We start from the raw sequence: 23,983 nt of genomic DNA, 5'->3' as shown, positions 1-23,983 counted from the left end.
TCAAGAGAACCGTTCACACCAGACATCCTCAGAATATGACTGAACTGAAGCAGTTCTGTAAGGAAGAATGATCCAATATTCCTTCTGAAGGTTGTGCAGATCTAATCTGCAGCTACTGGAAACGCTTGGTTGAGGTTATTGCTGCCAAAGGAAGATCGACCAGTTATTAAATCCAAGGGTTCACTTACTTTTTCCACAGCACTGTGAATGTTTAATGGGATGTGCTCAATAAAGACATATTTGTTTATAATTGTTTGTGTGTTCTTAGCTTAAGCACATTGTGCTTTGTCTATACTTGTGACTTTGATGAAGTTGAGATCACATTTTATGACCAATTAATGCAGAAAAACAGCTAATTTTTTGCCACTGTATTGTTCTGTTATCTATTAATAGATATATAAATAGTGTATGATTGCACCATTGGTCATGAAATTAGCCAGTGATCTGAAGTGTCATGAAGGCTACAGTGATGGTGTGATTACCCTGAGCAAGTCTTCTGGCAGGTCTCCTCCATCATTAATGCCTCTGTTCATAGAGATGAATCGCTCAACAGCAGGTTTGTCTCTGACGTTTGGGTTGTGAAGACTGGTGTTCAACATGATGATGGCGAAGGACAGGACATAACATGTGTCTGCAAACACAGAGACAAGACATGAGGAATATTTCCACATGATTTTAATACCCATCTATCAAATCACTCAATAACCACAGATGCACCAATCTATCCATCTATGACTCTGTCCACAGGCGATTTTACCAGCGATATGCACCTCCTACTTGACTCAACTGCAGACTACATGTTGGCAATACTATAAAGATGAAGGTGCATCAAACGCATCAGAAAGCGGGAGATCTGAAACGCAAGATCGTGTGAAGAAACTCTGCATTTCTCTGCAGACAAAAAATAATGTTTGGTGAATTCTGATCTGCGAATTCGAATGGCGATAAACGGGACCCACTGCTATGTACATACTGCATTTAGGGCTGCAGTACCCATATTTTCAAAAAAAAGAGTGCTCACCTCACTCTCTGGGTCATACACTCGATGCCTTCGGCCGTCGTTTTTACCGAGCACCGAGCATTCGCAGCCAGGGCATTGCAGGTGTGGGTTTCCGCCTCCACACACCCGGCCACGACACACACACACACACACACACGCGCAGGTGGTTGTGGCTGGCTACGAGGACACTCAGCCTCCTCCCCTGTCGCTGTCCAGTCCTACATTGGGTATGCGGAGCAAGGTAAGTGCCTTAACGTCTCTCCCTATATAGCAAGATCAGGACATGAGGCCCCCCGACGTAGCACTCCCTGCCCCGCTCCGCCGCAAGACCAGTTCCGCAGGTACGTCAACAGCGGTCGTCCGCTTGGTGCCCCTCACCCGGAGTTTGGAGGCGTAGTTAACGCTCTCCAACCCATCGCGATGGCTGGCCAGGACAATCCGACTTGACTACACGATTCAGTTCGCTAGGCGCCCGCCCTGGTTCGGCGGCATCCGTTTCACCTCAGTAGGTGGCGAGGACAGTGCTGCCCTATGTGCAGAAGTCGCGGGCCTTCTGCAGAAGGACGCGATAGAGCCTGTCCCTCCAGCCGAGTTGAAGGGCGGCTTCTACAGCCCCTACTTCATCGTGCCCAAGAAAGGCGGTGGGTTGTGACCGATCTTGGACCTGTGGGCACTGAATTGGGCCCTGTACAGGCTTCCGTTCAGGATGCTCATGCAGAAGCACATTCTATCGTGCGTCCGGCACCGAAATTGGTTTGCAGCAGTAGAGCTGAAAGACACGTACTTTCATGTCTCGATCCTGCCTCGTCACAGACCGTTCCTTCGGTTTGCCTTCGAGGGTCAGGCATACCAGTACAAGGTCCTCCCCTTCGGTCTGTCCCTGTCGCCTCGTGTCTTCACGAAGGTCACAGAGGCAACCCTTGCCCCGCTAAGGGAAGTGGGCCTCCGCAACCTCAACTATCTTGACGACTGGCTGATTCTAGCTCACTCTCGAGACCTGTTGTGTGCGCACAGGTACCTGGTGCTCAGCCACATCACCCGATTGGGGCTTCAGGTCAACTGGGAAAAGAGCAAGCTCGCCCCGGTGCAGAGCATCTCTTTTCTCGGGATGGAGTTAGACTCGGTCACTATGACCGCTCGCCTCATGAAGGAGCACGCTCAGTCGGTGCTGAATTGCCTGAAGGCATTCAGGGGGAGAACAGTGGTCCCACTGAAACAATTTCAGAGGCTCCTGGGGCATATGGCATCCTCGGCGGCAGTCACGCCCCTCAGGTTGATGCATATGAGACCGCTTCAGCACTGGCTCTAGACTCGAGTCCTGAGATGGGCATGGTGCTGCGGCACGCATGGCATGGCTATCACGCCGATCTGCCGCTGCTTGTTCAGCCCTTGGACGGACCTGGCATTTCTACGGGCAGGGTTTCCCCTAGAGCAGGTCTCCAGGAGAGTCATCGTCACGACAGAGCTGAAGGTGTATGTAGCCGCTATAGCAGCACACCACAATGCAGTGGACGGTAAGTATTTAGGGAAGCATGACCTGATCATCAGGTTCCTTAGAGGCACCAGGAGGTTGAATCCTCCTAGGCCACACCTCGTTCCCTCATGGGACCTCTCTGTGGTCCTGCTGGGCCTACAGAGAGCCCCTTTCGAGCCCTTAGTCAGTTGAGCTGAAAGCCCTCTCCTTGAAAACGGCCCTGCTGACTGCGCTCACCTCCATCAAGAGGGTTGGGGACCTGCAAGCATTCTCTGTCAGCGATACGTGCCTAGAGTTCGGCCTGGCGTACTCTCACGTGATCCTGAGACTCCGGCCGGGCTATGTGCCCAAGGTTCCCACTACCCCCTTTAAAGATCAGGTGGTGAACCTGCAAGCACTGGCCCGGGAGGAGGCAGACCCAGCCTTGTCGTTGCTGTGTCTGGTACGTGCTTTGCTTATCTATTTGGACCACACAGAGATCTTTAGACGCTCGAACAGCTCTTCGTCTGTTTCGGGGGACAGCAGAAGGGGAACGCTGTCTCCAAACAGAGGATTGCCCACTGGATTGTTGACGCCATCGCATTGTCATACCAGGCCCAGGGTGCGATGTCCCCTTAGGGACTACGAGCGCACTCTACCAGGAGCGTAGCCTCCTCCTGGGCCTTGGCCAACGGCGCCTCTCTAACAGACATCTGTAGGGCAGCAGGCTGGGCAACACCCAATACCTTCACGAGATTTTATAATCTCCGGGTTGAGCCAGTTTCGTCCCGTGTGTTGGTAGGTACAAATAAGTAAGGATGCAGGCACCTGGCCGGGTGTACCACTGGCACACAAGCGCCTTTCCCCTTCCGAGGGGAAGACGTGCGCTCTTTCATCCACGTGAGTTCCCGGGATTGGTGAACCCTGGATTCCTCCCTCAGCACCTGCGGCAAGCAATTTCAGTGGAGGAATTCGATGCCAGGCCCAGTATTTTTGTCAGTATGCCCTGTTCAGGGCCGCCCCTGTACTGGGATAGGTGCTCCATATGCGTTGGTTCCCTGTCGGTAACTCCATATGACATAATCTTCCACAGTACGGTCACCCTAATGGTAGACCCGTGTCTCCCCTTGAGCAGAGTCCCCGCTGCCACCGGTCGCCGTGTTTGTAGAGCTCCATCCCCTACCATGGGGACGTCCTCCACATGCGATACTGCCAATAAAGAATCGGTAAGCCCATGTGACGTATTTCCACACAATTACCTCCCCTTTGGACACCTACACCGACGTGAATACGTTTTGGCCCCAGCTGGAATAAAGCAAGTTCTTTCTCCAGGAGAAGAAAGAAGAGAAAAGTCCGAACCAGCTGGTGCAGCCTGTTCCCATTGTGGTTTCAGGGGGTGAGGTGTACGGGGCGTTGGGAAGGTTACGATGGGGCCGGTGCACTTGTCACTTGGCACGCAGTGGCCTGCCTGCACCTGCACCACCGATCCACGTAACACAGATCAGCTGGTTGTGGTGTTTCGTATAGGGACCCCTGGTTCACTACATCGACACAATGTCATGTGAGTGACAGATAGGGAACGTCTAGGTTACTGTGGTAACCCCCGTTCCCTGATGGAGGGAACAAGACATTGTGTCCCTCCTGCCACAACACTGAACTACCCGCTGTGATCGCCGGGACTCTGTCTCGGCTCCTCTGCATAAACCTGAATGAGTGGTTGCACACCAGCTCCTTTTATACCCATATGTCCGGGGGAGTGGCATGCAAATTCCAATTTTCTTTGGCCTTTTCTCAAACATCAGAGGTGTTTGGGGCTCCCAAGGGCGACCCCTAGTGTCACTACATCGACACAATGTCTCGTTCCCTCCATCAGGGAACGGGGGTTACAACAGTAACCTAGATGTTTTGTATGTATTTTAATGTTAGCACATAGTAGTTAAAGAAACTTAATATAAAGTGGGACCAGAAAACATGTGTCTATTGAAAAGTCACAGATTGACCTCTTGGTTTTGTATAAAGAATACATAGTTCATAGCTGCATATTTTTATTGTTGCAGGACAGTCAGTATATGGTATTGTACTAAAACCAGAAGCCCTTGAGCATGACATCATATCCTGTCTGTTGTGATGTCCATACAATTTTGCATGCTCAAAGCCTAGTGTGACTGCAGCTTTAAGATATAAAAACCAGGTAAAAGATGAGAACATTTGATAGAACATTGATTCACTGTGCATCATGGGAGCGGGCAGTCGCTTCAAAGCACTTTTGGTGCTCTTTGCATGCCGCAATTCTCTGATTGGTGGATATGTTTCTTCAGGGTCATGGGTAGTGTAGTTCTTCACCAGGAATTCTACTATAAAACAATATTTTTAAAAGAGTGAAATGAGTTGAAATAATATGGACAGATGGCTTCAACAGAGGCATATACCATCGATTAACAACCCTGGAGCTCAAGGTAGATCTGTCTTTAAAAGTTTAGAAGTTATCATTAATTCACTTAATAAATGAATTCACCTGCAGATAACAGTGATTGAGTTGCAATAGCAACTTTGAGCAGGGAATGTGATATGCTTTTCTTGTACGACTTGCATTGCAGCCTCAAGTTTTGTGGTCTTTTTATTTATGCAGTGAGTTGGCATGATCCGTTTTTACATTTAAACTTATGCTGGCTTATTTTATTTAACTATACACTGATGTGCTAATACATTATGACCACTTACAGGTGAAGCGAATAATGTTGATCATCTCCTAATAAGGCTCCATGTCAAGGTCTGGGTAGATTAGATGGTAAGCAAACAATCAGTTCTCGTAGTCAACGTGTTGAATGCAGGAGAAATGGGAAGGAGTAAAGACCTGAGCGACTTTGATAAGGGCCAAAATGTTAAGGCCAGATGACTGGGTCAGAGCATCTCTGAAACGACAAGATTTGGGGGTGCTCCCGGTCAGTAGTGGTGACTACCGACAGTGGTCCTTGGAGGTTCAAACCAAAAACCAGCGACAGGGTTTAGGGTGCCCAAGGCTCATTGATACGTGTGGGCAACGAAGGCTATACTGTCTGGTCTGAACCGACAGAAGGTCTACTGTGGCACAAGTCACAGAACATTTTAATGATGGTTATTGGAGGAATGTGTCACAACACACAGTGCATTGCACCCTGCTGCGTATAGGGATGCGTAGCCACAGACCGGTCAGAGTGCCTATGATGACCCCATTCACCGTTGAAAGCACCTACTATGGGCACACGTCGGAACTGGATCTTAGAGCAGTGGAAGAAGGTCGCTTGGTTTGATGAGTCCATTTTCTTTTACATAACATAGACAGCCGTGTACGTGTGCGCCGTTTACCTGGGGAAGTGATGGCACCAGGATGCATTGTGGGAAGATGACAAGCCAGTGGAGGGAGTGTGATGCTCTGGGCAATGTTCTGCTGTGCAATGTTCATGTGGATGTCAATTTGACACATGCCACCTACCTAAACATCGTTTCAGACCAGGAACACCCCTTTATGGTAATGGTATTCCCTGATGACAGTGGCCTCTTTCAGCAGGATAATGCGAACTGCCATACTGCACACACTGTTGGGGAATGGTTTGAGGAACATGATGAAGAGTTCAAAGAGTTGCCCTAGTCTCCAAATTACCCAGATCTCAATCCAATTGAGCATCTGTGGGATATGCTGGTCCAACAAGTCCAACCCATGGTGGCTCCACCTCACAACTTGCAGGACTTGAAGGATCTGCTGCTAATGTCTTCAGGGGTCTTGTAGAGTTCATGTCTCAGCGGGTCCGCGCTGTTTTGGTGGCACGCAGAGGACCAACAACATATTAGGCAGATGGTCATAATGATTTGGCTCATCGATGTATATAACTTTAAAAACTGTATTTTAAAGTTGTTTTGCCTGAACAATATGTGTGGTTACATACAATATATTATTAAGTTGCTTTATAGGATTCCTCACTTTTCTGCACCCCCCGATTTAAAACCCTAAAATCACCTATAGGGCGCAGTGTGAATTTGCTTTTGAATAAATGATTTAAGTGGTGGTATTATGCTTCTCTGAAATTCTACACGTTTGTGCCATTTGAGTCGATAAAAAAAAAAAAAAAATTCAGTTCATATTGCTGTTAGTATTTCTTGTAAAACACATGATCTAAATCCTGACATGAGCGTGGGCTTACAGTCACTTGAATGGGTGAGAATGTGGGTGTTAAACAGGAGGAAAGTATTTCACTGCACCACACAGTTGTTTTCTTAAGGATTCAGTATGGCAGAGTCCCAGTTTACTCTCTAAACACATCATGACATGAGCTCTTAACTCAACCAGTGCTACTGAACAAGTGTTAAATCAGACAGCAGTTTAACCCGTGTGTCTGTGTGGTGCTAACGGCCCAGCGGGGAGCAATTGCTCATTCTGAAGCATGTGGAGTCCTGCATCGCATGCATATGCATGAGCTAAACACAACGTCCATCATCATGTCCAAATGCGCTTGCGCTTTGATGAGGCACATGGGGTTTGTCCATGCACGGGCAAAACCCCACTACCATCAAACGAACAATCAATTTCATTAGCACAGCATACTGCAATTAAAGCAACAGTCTATAACTTTATCAGCTGTGATCAAATAAATGACGTGTGTTATAGAGAGCAAAAGTGCTCGCCCAATTATTTAGCTGTCTTGGTTCCAAAAGTACTTTTGCCATTCATTTCTTCCATAGGGATTTTATAAAAAACCTTCATAAAAGAGTTATAAGCCATAAATCAAACCAACCAGCTCCGAGGTGAATCACAACATTACAAAGTTTGATTTGAAGGAAAAAGTATTTGAAAATCAGACAGAAAGACAAAGGTACATGACTGTGTACTTAACGTCTTTGATGAGCGAATAGGGCCATGATATCAGCTCAGATTCTTATTTCTATGTGTTGTCTTTTAATCCAATATTGAATGACAATATAAAAACTAGAATAATTTTCTCTTTAATCTGATCATTTTCATTTGTGTTATAGTACACAATTACAGTTTAGTTTTCATTCTTTTGCAACTTTTGTTGCAAAACAACTATTTCTATTTTAGTTTAGTTCAAATATTTGTTCACTGCTAGTAAATTTCGCTCTTGTCTGACCTGTGGACTGAAAGACTCCAGGGTTGCACTGGCAGTACCGTGACGCAAACGCCTCCATCATTCTGTCGATCTTCTGCGCTTCACCAGGAAGCCTGAAACTCCAGAGAAACTGTCTGTGTGGAGAGAACAAGACCATCAGAAAATCATTCATGTGTGAATCTAACCAAAACAAGTCCAGGTTACATTTCACCCCAGAATAAATCAAGGAGGGAAAGAAGTGATATTTTGCACAATGGAAATTAAGCCTATTTTCAGGACCATTAAGGTTTTGTATCATAATGCATTTTAATATATCATTATTTTTCCCATTTCAGTAATAAGAATTTGGGGATTTACATCTGCTTAACTTGGGGTTCAATCACTGAAGGACACCAAATTTGGCAGGATGTTCCCAAATCCCCCCACTGCTCAGGTGCACAGACACAACCCCATCCGACCCTAGGTGGCACTTTAATAAGCACTTTAACATTTTCGTAACTGTATGGGCAAAAATCAAGAATTATTCTTTACTTTTGATTCCCCGAGTCAAACAAAACAAAATGAAAAATCATCAAAAAAATAAAGTTTTTCGAAAACCTACTTTTTTGAACTCCTCCTAGAACGTTCGTTCCAAATTTTGCCTGTATTATCTAGAAACTCTCATGACAAAAATGATTAAGATTCGTCACATCGTTCAGAAGATTGAATTTAGGCGAGGGGAAAATATATACCTTCTAAACAATTTGTCGAATCAAAATTATTTTGATAACTTCCTGTCATGGTGGTACCTAGATTATACATGCTAAACTTTGTGCGAATCGGACCAACGGTCTAGGAGGAGTTTGAAAAAGTAATTTTTTTGGAAAACTCAAAATGGTGGATGGAAATGAAATCAGAGATACACGTTTTGTTTAACTAATCCTTGTAAGTTTGCAAACACCATACCTACAAAGTAACTACAGTACTGAATTATAAATTACTTTTCCCTTGACAGATCTGTACTTTCAAATTTGGCAATTTTGGTCATTTTCTCTACTTTTCCAAACTGCTTGGACCCCGATATATTTGTTATGAAAATAAGGTCACAATGCAAAAAACATAATGGTCCTAATTATAGGCTTTATTTATTTTATCACAATATTTGTTAAGCACTCACTCGGTAAGCAAAAATAAGACTTGAACTTTAGTAGATTAAAAACTTGATGACATTTCGGCCACCTTCACGGCCTTAATCATACAGCCTTTCTTTTTAAATATGACCTGGAAATATGTTCTTGACAGATTTAATGGGAATAACCCTCATACTATCAAGTATTATTATATTATTGAAACAATTCCTAGCAAAAAATGTGTCTTCTGCATTACAAATGAGGCATTCATGCAGTTCCTGGGGAAGAGTAAGTCTGTTTTTCTCACCGTAACGCCTGAACAAGGTTGAGGTCAGCAAATTCATGGAGCTCTACAAAAGCCTGGAGCACTTTGATGTTGAAATCATCCCTACAAGAGAAAAAAACAGACACACAGAGGACATGTTCATTTTCTGCAAATCAAGATTTGCCTTTAAAAGCACTAGACTTTTGAGATCGTTCAAGATGTTCAGGAGTCTTTGTGGACTGCTCTGACAGCTATGCATCATGAAATCTTGTTTGGTCATATCCCAAGAGGTGGTCCATTTTCATCCCAGAAGTACATGTTGCATTTCACTGCTGCTTTTCTGCTCACTAAATCCAGACAATCAATTTCTGGAGGATTTCTGCCATGCACCTTTGAATCAGACACACATCTCACAGTGCGACAGACTTACACAAAACACAAGAGGTAAAAAAACTAAAGGAATGTAGCAGCGGTTTACCGTTCCCCTAAGTAATCCCCAATAACAGTTTTGTTCAAGCCCTCTCCTTTATAGAGGAACTGAGCGATGTCTTCAGGGGTCTGCTGCAGGAGGTCATTCTCAAGCAGAAACTGGATCCCCTACAAGGAGTTTGATTAAAAACAGAATTTTAGGGTCAACCGCATAAATACAAATAAAAACCAAACAGTTCTCGTATAACACATCAACAAATTCTATGGCGTGCACGCCAAAAACGTCATGAAGCTACATCTTGTACAACACTTTGGTGTAATGAAACAAAGCTTGGTATGTGTCTTAACCATCATGCCATGAGGGTACCTGAGCAATTTTGGCACAGTGTCACCTACTGGTCAAGAAATATGAAAAAGGACTATTTTTGCTTAGATAACTTCTCTATAAATTTGCCTACAATCATGAGCCTGGTCTCTTTAGATTCCTAAGGGCATTCAGAGTCGACTTATACCCAATGTTCCTATGTTGGCCATATTGGACTTCGTCAATTTTGAATTTTGTCAAAGTGTTGTATTTTACAAACCATTGGTGCATCGTTGCAAAACTTGGTATGTGGCACTGGCACCATGCCATAACAAAATGTTTACAAATGTTTATAACTGTTGATTAATTTGGCATATTTTCATGAGACTGGTCTCTTTACATTCCTTAAGTCAAGCAGAGTACAATGACATCAATTTTGCCATGGTTGGCCCAACCTCCTGTCCAAAATCAAATATTATTGCCATTGTTTCAGATGGTGTGCTTGGCCTCATAATTGCTGCTTGCAGCTATATTTTATTTATGTATTTTTAAATACATTATTGTATTATCAGCAAAACAATATGAATGAAAAATTTTAACTAAGTTGAACCATTTGAGAATGTCTTAGCATTTGGTATGCCCCATTTTTTGAGATGGCATGAGCTAAACCTGATGATCATGTTATCCAGCATGATTTGAGAATGTTCCAAACAGCATCTTGTGTGCTTCAAAGAAGGCAAAAAAATCGAACCTTTCAAAATGAGTCAAACTTACATTTGATTTCTGACCCAAAGAAAGTGTAAAAATGTCTTGTTCATTATGTCTCACATTTCTTTGTTTTAAATTATTTGCTAAAATCCAGGTTTATTTCCAGGTTTAAATAAGAAAAATGTTGCAATGTTGACAATGATGGCTTTAGAAGCATAAAAACCTTTTGAACTATAAAAGCTAATGAAAATTAAATATGTCTGTGAAGATTCTCAGCTTTTCTCAGTCATGGTAGAATAACACAATGAAAATTAAACTTACTTTTTTGGGGTCCATGTTGAATTTTTTTCGTCCCATGGCAATTTGTTTGTTTCTTTGTGTTGTTTTGCTGCAAATGGGAAAAAACGTCTTAACAGAAATCGATTAAGAATGAAGTGAGACAAAAGACCTCTATATTACATTCCTGTGGATACCATGAGTGAACTAAATTCACTTCCAAACACTAACCACACTCTTAGGCAGCTAAAGACTTTCATAACTGTCAAACAATCCTGTTTAAAGTCTCAAGTCCTGTTAACAGAAGTTCCTTATCCTTTAGCAGGATGTATTTAAAGGCATCATACAGTATAAAGCATAAAATGTGGTAGTTCATTACTGTATTACTTTAATGAGAATGACATTTTTTACACATTAAAGTTATGTGACAGTTGTTTAGTTGTCATGAAAATGTCACAATGCAAAAAATGGACTTTATTTTTACTTTGAGTTGAATTTTTTTCATGACATTTATCCAAAAACAGCTGCCCTCTGAACACTCACTTCCATTGTAAGTGCCTCACTGGAACCTCGATTTTTGCTTTTTTTTGGAACGAGTCGAAATACATTTTTGTGGTAAATCAACATTATGCCACAAATGCTGTCGATTGAGCTTAACTTGTACTGAACCCAGAATATTCCTTTAACTGGATGTTTACGAGATAACATTTCATCATCCATTTACTGACCACAAGTCAAACTATATTTTCATAAGCACTGTATAAAAAACATGAGCATGAGCACATTTACTTTCTTCAGGTGTGTAAGCTGTGACCTCTGAATACAGTGCTATATCCATGTGTAGATGAGGACAGATCACTGAGCGCGCTCACACACTCCACAAACAAACGAGAGACAGGTGCAGTAATGAATGAGCTCGTGCTTGTTTCAGTTGAGCTATAATGAACAGGACACATTTCCCATCATCAGTCACTCATAACTCACCTCTCGCCAACACACGTGAGCTGCTCGATTTCTGTCATCACTTCAGCAATCTCAAACTTCAGCCGCTGTCAAACACAGAGACAGACAGTCAACAACAACCAAACACAGACTCACACTGAAAACAATTGAATGAAACAAACACTCGCATAGAGAACTCCAGCTGATGTGACATTCATGTTGTGAATGTATTTCTTGCAGGTTTAACCTACACAAAAAAGATGATCAACAAACAAGGTATTCTAATGAGTAATAAATTGAAAATCAATGAAGAAAAATATTTTTTATTTTTGCATCGATGGAATTATGTACTGGAATAATGCAAAAAAAGCCCAGGATAAAACATTTCTTAAAGGGATAGTTCACTCAAAAATGAAAATTCTCTCATCATTTACTCACCCTAATGCCATTCTGCAGAACACAAATTAAGATTTTTAGAAGAACATCTGAGCTCTTTAGGTCCATATAATGCAAGTAAATGGTTACCAACACTTTGAAGCTCCAAAAAGCACATAAAGTCAGCATAAAAGTAATCAAAAAGACCCCAGTTGTTTAATCCATGTCTTCTGAAGTTGGTTTTGGGTGAGAACAGACCAAAATGTAACTAATTTTTCACTGTACATCTTGCCATTGCAGTCTCTAGGCATAATTATGATTTCAAGCTCAATTACACTTCCTAGCGCTATCTTGCAGTCTGCACATGTGTCAAGCTCTAGGAAGTGTAATTGCTACCTTTATATGCTTTTTGGAGCTTCAAAGTTCTGGTCACCATTCACTTGCATTGTATGGACCTTCAGAGCTGAAATATTCTTCTAAAAATCTTCATTTGTGTTCTGCAGAAGAAACACAACTGGGATGGAATGAGGGCGAGTAAATTATGAGAGAATTTTCATTTTTGGGTGAACTATCCCTTTAAATTTTTTTTTTTTTTTTTTTATATATGGGTGTTTCTTTAACTTTGTGCAATTTCATGTCCCAGGGGTGATTTTTATTAAAACTAACATATTTAAGTTTTTTACCAGGCCTTCATACTTTATGTCTGGTACTTTTAAATGTCTTTTATGAACAGATTTTTACTGTTTTAGCCTTATCCCAGATACAGACTTTCAATTTTAAACTATTAAAATCCATTATAAAAATATAAATAATTACAAAGACTGAAATAAACATAAATCATTTCAATATTTATTGTGTGAAAATTATTTCAATCTATTTTTCAAAAATTGTGACCGTCTCACATTTGAGTTATCATTTCCACCACACCAAACAATTCTGTCCCTAGCAAAGTTTTTTAGTATACTTGTTAACCAAGCAGACAAAGGTGTCTATGAGGATCAAGCCTGAGATAAAATAAAAGTGATGTTCGATTTGTTTCACATTTTTGGTGTCTACATAATTCCCATACTTCCAGTTGTGTTACTGGGATAACTTTACTATTATCCTAAAATGTAGAAAATAGTAACAAAGAATGGTAGGTGGGTCCAAACTTTTGACAGGAAGTGAACTTAATGACATAGATTTACAAATACATTATAAAAAATGAATTCTCTCTTTTCAACTCAATCTCACCTCAATATCATCAAGCAGTTCTTTTTTCCTGCGTCGTATGTTTGTCAGTTCATCTCTCTCCTCTATGGACAGGTCTTCAGGTACTGAAACACAACACAAGAGCAGCACACCTGTGAATGTGTGTTTATATGAGCACTGGTCATCATTAACAGAGCAGGACGTATTCAAATCAACAGTGATGTGGGTCAAATGGTTGTCTCAGCATTCCAACTCCTGTCATACCATCTCCAGACTCTGTATGGACTATTGACATGTGTCTTTGCCACACAACGAGAGTCCCTTAAAAAATAGTCTTGTGTAGCCAGGCATAAATTCTGGTCAACATTTCAGCATAATGAACTAAGAACTGCCCACTTAGACAGGAAGAGACTTTCTGAAATTTAAAGTCACCAACCACAGTTTTTTTGTGATGTTTAAGGTCAGTTAAATCTGTAATATTTCTCCGAGAACACAGCAGAATATTCTTGCTACATGAACAAAACTCGAGTATCTTTCAAAGAGTTCATATCATGAAGTGAACCAAATCCGAAGAACAGTTTTTCCTCAGAAGTGCTCATTTTAGCAGTCTGGGAAGTTGTAAACACAAATTCTTGACATTATCTAAAATATACTTATACAGTCCTAGAAAAGTTCATGGGTGTGCCGTCTGAGACTGAGACTCCATAAATAGCATTGCCAATGAACTTAAGACTCTAATATCTTTGAACTAAACATCTGGTAAAATGAACATCATGTTTTCATTGTCTTTGTCAGCGATGACTTCTGCATTTGTCTGAAATTAGCAGCACACAGACCACATCTCCCTTTCACAAAGACACTTTAAAGTTGTACTCAGTAATTTTTTCCACATTAAAAAGTTGAACTCCTAAAGACATGAATTGTAATTTTGCAATATATGTATGAAATCATGAGCACTCACATTAAAATAAAGACTCCAGTCATATCAGTAACCTTGTAAAATCTGTTTTATCCTACATGGAGAGGGTCCACACATGGGGGCTGACATTTTTTGTTTTATACAAATGTAATGTATTTCTGTCCTGTTTATTTCACCTTCACCTGGGGCTTTTATTTTGACACTGAAATTGCAGCAACAGTGTGTGTTTGACAGTTTACAATCTTCCACATCTGGTGAAACGCTGTCATCTCCTTTTCTGTTCAACTGTGTCACGTTTGTAGATGTGTATAATAACTTGTAGCTGTTACTAATGTTTGGAAGTGCGCGAATGCTTGAAGCTGCAGTGCTTTTCTTTCACAATGCATGTGAACTGTTCTAAAAGCGCTAAAACCACGAGCCCATTAGCCCCGCATGTGCACAGATCAGCGTGTCACCCGTTTATTTCAAAGTGCACTCAAACCAAGTTTATCTGGCTTTAATCGCAGCATTTTGAGTTTAATAATCACATGAACATATCGCCATTTTGATGTTGTTCTGATTAATTGTGCAGCCCTAAAGGATTGTGAAAATAGTCCCTTTTGCTCTGGTGTGCTTTTTTACTGTTACTATACCGTTATGAATGTTTCCTACGATGCTAAGAGAACCGAGCGATTTTCGGGTTCATTTCGGGCTTAAAATTTTATGGAACTCAGTTGGAGCTGTTTCAGGGAACTCCATCAGGCTCCTCTGCACACGGATGCAGCATGAAGATGGTGGAGATTCATCTACCAGCCAGAGAAAGTAGGTCACTTCTGCATTTCTGCTGAAATTCTCTCTGCCAGCTTCCTGTATCAACTGCTTTGGAAGAGAAGTACCATCTGTATCAGTGCACTAAGCTGCTTTACATTTCATCCTCAATTTGCACTTCATTTTCTGTTGTCAATTGCTAAAACCCTTTTTTTAAGGTCAAAACATAATGAACATCAGTTCCGAGCTCTCTAATGGCCTGAGACATCTTTAGCAGACTGTAAATTTGGCACCAGCAGGTTCTGCTGCTGAAATCGGTTAAAAGCGAGTTGTAAAGGAGAAGGATGACTGCGGCAGAGCTGTAAAGTAACTAAATGAAAGTACTGATGCTTTTTACAACATCAGTGGTGTATTGAAACAATAGCATTGTGATTCATTTAAGCGAATTGGTTTGTTCAAACTGACAGTTCATTTAAATGGTTCAAAAATATATGTATTTATTTATGATAATTTACACTCACCGAACACTTGTACACCTAATTATTCTTGCGATTATCTAATCTGGCAATTGTGTGGGAGCAGTGCAATGCATAAAATCACGCAGATGCAGGTCAGGATCTTCAGTTAATGTTCACATCAACCATCAGAATGTGGAAAAAATCTGATCTCAATGATTTGGACCGTGGCATGATTGTTGGTGCCAGATGGGCTGGTTTGAATATTTCTGTAACTGCTGATCTCCTGGGATTTCCACACACAACAGTCTTTACTCAGAATGGTGCCAAAAACAAAAAAACATCCAGTGAGCTGCAGTTCTGCGGATGGAAACGTCTTGTTGATGAGAGAGTTCAACAGAGAATGGCCAGACTGGTTTGAGATGACAGAAAGTCTATGGTAACTCAGATAACCACTCTGTACAACTGTAGTGAGCAGAATAGCATCTCAGAATGCATAACACGTTGAACCTTGAGGCAGATGGGCTACAACAGCAGAAGAACACGTCAGGTTCCACTTATGTCAGCCTAGAACAGAAAGCTGAGGATGCAGTGGGTCTACCATCTGTGTACCACAGCAAAAATCGAGATTAATCAGACCAGGTGATGTTTTTCCAGTCTTCAACTGTCCAGTTTTGTTGAGCCTGTGCCCACTGCAGCCTCAGCTTTCTGTTCTAGGCTGACAGAAGAGGAACCTGACGTGGTCTTCTATGGTTGTAGATCATTTGACTCAAGGTTTGATATGTTGTGCATTCTGAGATGCTATTCTGTTCACTACAATTGTGCAGAGTGATTATCAGAGTTACCGTAGCCTTTCTGTCAGCTTGAACCAAACTCACCCTAACTCTGGCCATTCTCCGTTGACCTCTCTCATCAACAAGCTTTTACGTCTGCAGAACTGCCACTGAGATCAAATTTTTTTCCCATTCTGATGGTAGATGTGAACATTAACTGAAGCTCCTGAACCGTATCTGCATGATTTTATGCATTGCACTGCTGCTACACGATTAGATAATAGCATGAAAGGTGTATGTGTTCCTAATAAAGTGATCAGTGAGTGTATTACATAATCATCTTAAAAGATATGTCCCATTAAATAGCTTCAATGTCATTAGCTTAGCTACTTTTTGTCAGTAGTTTGTGGTGTAGCTAACTAGTAGCTTAACTATAACTTCTCAAAATTGAGTAACTTGTGGCTCTGGAAAACAACCTGGTCTCAATTGATTCTTCGTCCTGTTCTACACACAATGCTATCTTCTGACATCTATACAATTTTACTATAACGTATGACTTGTAAGGTGATACATTTTAATTTTGCATTACATAATCAACTATATTTACAAGCTTGTTCGAGTGTAATCAAGTTGTGCGGTGGCTCATCTGATAGAGTGTTGCACTTGTGATGCAAAGGACCGGAGTACGAGTCCTGAAGAGCATGCAAGTTGACACATGAGCCCAAAGGGTAATAGAAGCACCACAAAATTACTTGGTTACTTTAGCAATTGCATTTCTCACCTCACATTTACTTTCCTGACACTATTAGTTAGGTTTAGGTTTACTGTTAGTGTAGAGGAGTAGGTTTTATTGATTTCTCAATAGAGCAGAGGTACTTAAATTTGGAAAGCTCAGGGGCTACAAAGCTGGATTCCTGTAGCCTCGATGGCCGCACTATTTATTTTTATAGTAATTATTTATACTGTATTTATGTAACAGTTCAATTTTCTCATGGTTTGATTTTAATTTTTCATGGACCCACTTTCTACCGCATTAATTCCAATATAGAAAACAGAAATGATCAGTTCTGTTGTCACTGTCAAAGATACTGTCATATAATAAACACTACGATTGTTCAACATCACACACACCAGAGATAAGTTTAAAGACAAAAGATAAATATCCAATATTAGCTCCAAAATTGCTCCAGCGAGAAGTCATAAACTAATAAGCATTTGCGTGAAGGCATCTCAAAGCCATTATTGCAGAATAAACTATTATTTTTTCCTGTTATGACTGTTATCATGACAAGCATACAGTTGAAGTCAGAAGTTTACATACACCTTGGCCAAATACATTTAAACTTTGTTTTTCACAATTCCTGACATTTAATCATAGAAAACATTCCCTGTCTTAGGTCAGTTAGGATCACTACTTTATTTTAGGAATGTAAAATGTCAGAATAATAGTAGAGAGAATTATTTATTTCAGCTGTTATTTCTTTCATCCCATTCCCAGTGGATCAGAAGTTTACATACACTAGTTAGTATTTAGTATTTAGTTAGTATTTGGTAGCATTGCCTTTAAATTGTTTAACTTGGGTCAAACGTTTTGGGTAGCCTTCCACAAGCTTCTCACAATAATTTGCTGGAATTTTGGCCCATTCCTCCAGACAGAACTGGTGTAACTGAGTCAGGTTTGTTGGCCTCCTTGCTCGCACACGCTTTTTCAGTTCTGCCCACACATTTTCTATCAGACTGAGGTCAGGGCTTTGTGATGGTCACTCCAATACCTTGACTTTGTTGTCCTTAAACCATTTTGCCACAACTTTGGAGGTATGCTTGGGGTCATTGTCCATTTGGAAGATCCATTTGCGACCGAGCTTTAACTTCCTGGCTGATGTCTTCAGATGTTACTTCAATATATCCACATAATTTTCCTTCCTCATGATGCCATCTATTTTGTGAAGTGCACCAGTCCCTCCTGCATCAAAGCACCCCCACAACATGATGCTGCCACCCCCATGCTTCACCGTTGGGATGGTGTTCTTCGGCTTGCACGCCTAACCCTTTATCCTCCAAACATAACGATGGTCATTATGGTCAAACAGTTCAATTTTCGTTTCATTAGACCAGAGGACATTTCTCCAAAAAGTAAGATCTTTGTCCCCATGTGCACTTGCAAACTGTAGTCTGGCTTTTTTATGGCGGTTTTGGAGCAGTGGCTTCTTCCTTGCTGAGCAGCCTTTCAGCTTATGTCGATATAGGACTCATTTTACTGTGGATATAGATACTTGTCTACCTGTTTCCTCCAGCATCTTCACAAGGTCTTTTGCTGTTGGTCTGGGATTGATTTGCACTTTTCGCACCAAACTATGTTCATCTCTAGGGGACAGAATGCGTCTCCTTCTTGAGCGGTATGATGGCTGCGTGGTCCCATGGTGTTTATACTTGTGTACTATTGTTTTTACAGATCAACGTGGTACCTTCAGGCATTTGGAAATTTTTCCCAAGGATGAACCAGACTTTTGGAGGTCCACAATTTTTTTCTGAGGTCTTGGCTGATTTCTTTTGATTTTCCCATGATGTCAAGCAAAAAGGCACTGAGTTTGAAATTAGGCCTTAAAATACCACAGGTACACCTCCAATTCAGTACACCACGTATCAGAAGCTAATTGGCTAATTGTCTAAAGGCAATCATTTTCTGGAATTTTCCAAGCAGCTTAAAGGCACAGTTAACTTAGTGTATGTAAACTTCTGACCCACTGGAATTGTAATATAGTCAATTAAAAGTGAAACAATCTGTCTGTAAACAACTGTTGGAAAAATTACTCCTGTCATGCACAAAGTAGATGTCCTAAATAACTTGCCAAAACTAAAGTTTGCCAATATTTTTTCTGTGGAGTTGTTAAAAAATGAGTTTTAATGACTTCAACCTAAGTGTACGTAAACTTCTGACTTCAACTGTATATCTCCATTAAGCTATTCAAACTGGTTTGATAGATTTGCACTGATGAGTGACTCTCAAGTGAGAGAGAGAGAGCGTGCAAGTTTGATTGACAGACCATGCGTGCGCACATACCGTTTCTATGAAAGTGCGTGTGCTCTCATTAAACATCAGCTATGCTCAGATATTTTTTATTGTTTATTTAATTTGTTACATCCTTTTTCAGTTTATTTCCCTCTCTAACTGTGCTGTAATTCAGCAAGTTAAATAACTCCCATAAATAAAGACACCTCACAATTCATTCACATTTGTCAGGCTACTGATAAATATATTTTTGATGATTAAATCATAGATGGCTCATGTGGTGAGCGCTGAGATAGAGCATTAAAAACCCTCATCTGTTTGGGAGAATATTTAACACATTTATTGCCACACAGTTTCACCTCAAAACTGTGTAATGAGCCATGTAATATAATTTTGCAAAAATGTCACCACAGTCACGTTATTTTCATGAGATTAGGCTGGTTTCAAAGTAGCTTTATGGATTGCAGCTTTAGTAAACTTTGAAAACATGAGCTTAAGGAAAAGTGAATGCTGTTCATAAAGACAAAATGATGACACTAGTCAACTAGTGCACACGATGGTTACTAGGTTGTCTTTGACACAGTGGATAAAGGAGCATTTATTTGGTGCTCTCCCACTGGCTAACCTACGTCTACAGCACAGAAATCATACATCATCTGAAAGAATTCCCATGCCGGAATGAAAGAAGAAAATGTGTTTGATTGTTGAGCTCAGTGGCAAACCCCTACTGTGTGTTAGCACGCACACACACACAGGAAACACAGGGTAATTGATTTCACTGTGGCTCTAATGCATTAAACATGACTTAAAGCACAGCAAGGGACAAGGAAACTTGTTATTTGATGATGTGTGGCATTAGAGCAATTTGCTTGAAAAGTGTGTGAATTAGACTGTAATTATATAGGTCACCAGAGAACACAGCCAGTAAGTCACCAAAAAATATAAATTTAACAATTTTTATTTTACATTAGTTTTTCATCCTTTTGGTCACATTTTAGCTATATTCAATATTCAATAAATATGATGTCTTAGAAAATGCAAATTAATTGTTACATGTTGATTGTTTACATGCATAATTTATACTATTTACAAGTATTTACATTGATATGTACAACAAAAACTAAAACAGTACTGTTTTGTGCATGATAACGAAAGTGGAGTCGAATGGCTTCTTTACCTCATCCGTGCTATGTACATATAGTACAAGATCAATCATGGGATTTTGAGAATCGATATTAGGATCTTTCAAATAAACATCTGATTAATCAAAAAATATTTTGATTACCCAGCCCTATGACTGACACCACAAATCATACAGCTTGTTGAGGAGAGGTGCGCTATTACTCTTATAAGACTTCAAAAGCTGGATGATAAAATGGGCAAAAAGACTACATTTGAGAGACCCCAGCCATATCTAGCAGAATCCTTGCTAAAAATGACAAATTTAACCAGCATGAATTACCAGGCTGGATTATGTTGGTTTGGTCTATACAGGGTGCATAGTTCCACATTTAAAGGTGCACTCAGTAATTTTTTCATTAAAAAAGTTGAACTCCTAAAGACACGAATTGTAATTTTGCAATATATGTAGGAAATCATGAGCACTCACATTAAAATGAATACTCCAGTCATATCAGTAACCTTATAAAAGCTGTTTTATTCTACATGGAGAGGGTCCGCACATGGGGGCTGCCACGTTAGAATCACATGACCAGCCGAATACTACTCGCTTAATCTCAGTAACCGTCCTGTTATTTGACACTTTCACTCATTGATTAAAGCAATCATGACTGACTGTGAATACTACATTTCTACAATGGCATCTGAAACTGAAAACTATTGATTTTAAATGATGCTGCATCCAAGCCACTAGGTGTCAGTGTAAGTTTAAGATGACACAAAGACAAAAGTTACTGAGTGCACCTTTAAACCTCACTGCCATCATCCATGTAATTCCCTGTCTCCCCTTTAACAACACAAAGGACAAAAGGTGAAACAATTCACTAATACATGGATTAATCCAAACCTCACTCAAGAATTCCCACCTCATCCAGGCTCAGCTGTGCTCAAATATCTTGTGACTGGTAAGGCTGCTTAAAGCTTTCATAATGTTGCAATCTCCTTAAAATCCATACACAAAAACATTTGCCACAGTTTGTTCTTGATCTATGTGCTGCAACACTCAACAGTAGAGGTGACAGTGTTAAGGAATACAGTAAGTGACTAACAGTATTGACGCTATTAACAAAACTGGTTAGCATTAATTATAGAATTAAATGTATTGCCATTAAATAGCTTCATTGTAGTTAGCTTCTTTTTGTTAGTAACTTGTTTAGTAGCTAACTACTTAAGCAAAAGCATAGCTTTACTGCAGTTAAACTACTGTAAACTATGAGTAGCGGGTAGTTTGGGAAGCTACCGTTTCAAAGTAGCTTCAAAAACACTGTGGCAGATAATTCCCACAAAATATTTTTTTTTTTTTTTTTACCAAAGTTACCAATTTTTTATTTTTTTTACTTGCAAAGGGAAGTCTAAATAATTGTAAACAGTAAAATAAAGAAATATTTTAACATTTACCCCCATTTTTAAAAACATTTTCTAAAGAAAATTTTCATTACCGCAACACAAAACAAAACCCTTGCCAAATCTAAACTAATTATTTTGAAAGATAGTATAATAATAATATAATGATTTAAACTTGACATGTCAACATTTAGTAGAGGCTCTCAAATTAATCATTACTCACCAAAAAAATTTAATAATTAAATACAAATTAACAATTTATGTCACAACCGAAACACAAAAATTCACACTTCTTTTTACTTTTTTTTTTTTTTTAATATTCAAATACTTTTTTTAATAACTACATGCCTAATGGTTGATTTAATTATAAATTTGTCTATGTCTAAATTCGTGTATGGTATTGGTACATGTTTCAGTATTGATAAGTAAGTTGCCGTTATGAGAAACTTTAAAAATGTATCATTAAAAACCAACTCGAAACAGTTCTCTGCCTGTTTCTCTCACACATTTAATTGATCAAACAACTTCTCACACACAACTTTATGACAGAGAAATGTCCAGACAGAAGCTTCTCCAGTCATTTGTGCAGTCTGGAAACATCTAATGAAAGACAATCTTGGATAGACATCCTGATATTCTCCAGGACTCCCTCAGGACAATGGAGAGGATGTTTCTGCTGTGCTGATTAGACAACATACAGCACGTAACAATAGCAACCACACAAACGCAGAGCTGTCTTATCTTAGCGTAACCCACTTACACAACAAACTTGCACACTGTGGCCCCTCGTACAAAAAAAAAAAACAACCTGTGAGTCCTGCATAGCGATGTCAAAAGTACTGGTACTTCTGTAGCACGTCAATAGTAAATAATAATAAAATAAGAATTTGTAAAGATTCCAGTCTTTACAACCATACCAGTAGTACAGATTACTAGGGTTGCCAACTGGCTCGTATTTGATGGGATGTGCCGTATTTTGTCTGAAATGACATATTGAAATACTGTCCCATTTTTAAGCAACGAGTCAGTATTAAAGAGGCAAAACTGGAATTGGAATTGGAAGTGGTATCTATCGCTACTCTTCAGGTAACTACCATTGTCCTGCAGCATGGTCTCTATAATACAATATATTTAACCTTTAGCAATTTATGCAGTACATACCATAACTGTCTGCCCATAACTGTTGTTCTTGAAGTGGCATTGTGGTCATTCCACAAAGCGGACCGCATCAGAAACTGTCAGAAGTTTGGTTTCCTCTGGGAAACTTATTTCAGTGGATGAATTCAGCTGTAGGTGCGATGTGACAGGAAAAATTTCTTTCTATTCCGTACAATGCTTCTTCTGCCTCTCAAAACACAACATGCACATAGTTTGCATACTTAAAACCAACCAACTGTACAGGTAAAACCAGTTCACTCACCTTTGTTGTGAAACGACGTCACCCTCTAATCCATTTTACCATTGTGAGTGTGTTGGGACATATGAGTCTGGTCTGATGGCATGCAAAACTATCAGTGTGTATTTTTTAGCGGAGTTGAGTCTGTTAAAATCTTATAAGACAATAGCACCCATGCAAATGCTACAGGGTTATTGAACTTTTAGTCTTCCTAATCTCTAGCTCACAGAGCCGGCTTTGTATTTAGTAGTGTTTGCTAAGGCAAGCATCATTATTATTATTGCTCATCATACTTAGGGTTAGTTATTTTTGTAAATCGTCCAGCACCATTTGTGCTAAATGAATGATACTTCCAATCATGCAAATTGTTGAGGACAGATGTGCTATTACTTTTCTAAGTGATTAGACTTACAATTCTCATTTGGAGGACAAATAAACATGCAGAAAACTCCTGTAGACTTACGTTGAAGAAGGGACCAAGCCATTTCTAGAGACCAGAATATCATAGAGACTTGGGGGTGGACACTTTATTTGGGCCAGTAAGCAACCACCTAGCATAGCAACATGCTAACAACCACCCAAAACTGCTTATAAACTGCATAGCTATGCTAACAAGGACTCAGAACACCATAGCTACTGCATAGCAATGTCCTAGCAACCACCCACAACACCCTAGCAACCACACAGCAATGTCCTAGCAACCACACAGCAATGTCCTAGCAACCACCCACAACACCCCAGCATCGTGGCCATCAGTTTTGTGCAGACAAATACTAACTCATAATTTCTTCCAAAAAAAGGACAATCTAGTCATTGTATATAGTCATTAGAGCTCAAGTGCTGTCATGTAATTGGTAATTGTATGATATTATGTGGCGTGATCTCATTTTCTCAAAATGAGTCAACTGTTTGCTTTTAGATACAGTAGATTAAAGTTAACACAATAGCACTGTTTACACTCGAGTGGGAGTGGCATCTGAATGTGTTCAAACACAGGTGAGATGGT

The 23,983-nt window shown here is 40.2% G+C and overlaps 1 protein-coding gene across 1 annotated transcript in view; it reads right to left on the bottom strand.

Moving 5' to 3' along the window:
- cyth3b (cytohesin 3b) overlaps positions 1–23,983 on the bottom strand; it is a 79,047-nt gene that overhangs the window by 27,933 nt on the left and 27,131 nt on the right. Inside the window, exons 2-8 of the mRNA XM_051717462.1 lie at positions 13,197–13,279; positions 11,631–11,695; positions 10,692–10,758; positions 9,408–9,526; positions 8,972–9,052; positions 7,577–7,689; positions 483–631 (exon numbers count right to left, since the gene is read on the bottom strand). Of these exons, the coding sequence (XP_051573422.1) occupies positions 483–631; positions 7,577–7,689; positions 8,972–9,052; positions 9,408–9,526; positions 10,692–10,758; positions 11,631–11,695; positions 13,197–13,279 (677 nt within the window). The remainder of the gene's footprint in view (positions 1–482; positions 632–7,576; positions 7,690–8,971; positions 9,053–9,407; positions 9,527–10,691; positions 10,759–11,630; positions 11,696–13,196; positions 13,280–23,983) is intronic.

The sequence above is a fragment of the Myxocyprinus asiaticus genome, chromosome 14 (genome assembly GCF_019703515.2).
Source record: "Myxocyprinus asiaticus isolate MX2 ecotype Aquarium Trade chromosome 14, UBuf_Myxa_2, whole genome shotgun sequence".
Classification (NCBI taxonomy): domain Eukaryota; kingdom Metazoa; phylum Chordata; class Actinopteri; order Cypriniformes; family Catostomidae; genus Myxocyprinus; species Myxocyprinus asiaticus.
The sequence above is the reverse complement of the archived record's forward strand: the minus strand, read 5'-3'. Positions and strand labels throughout refer to the sequence as shown.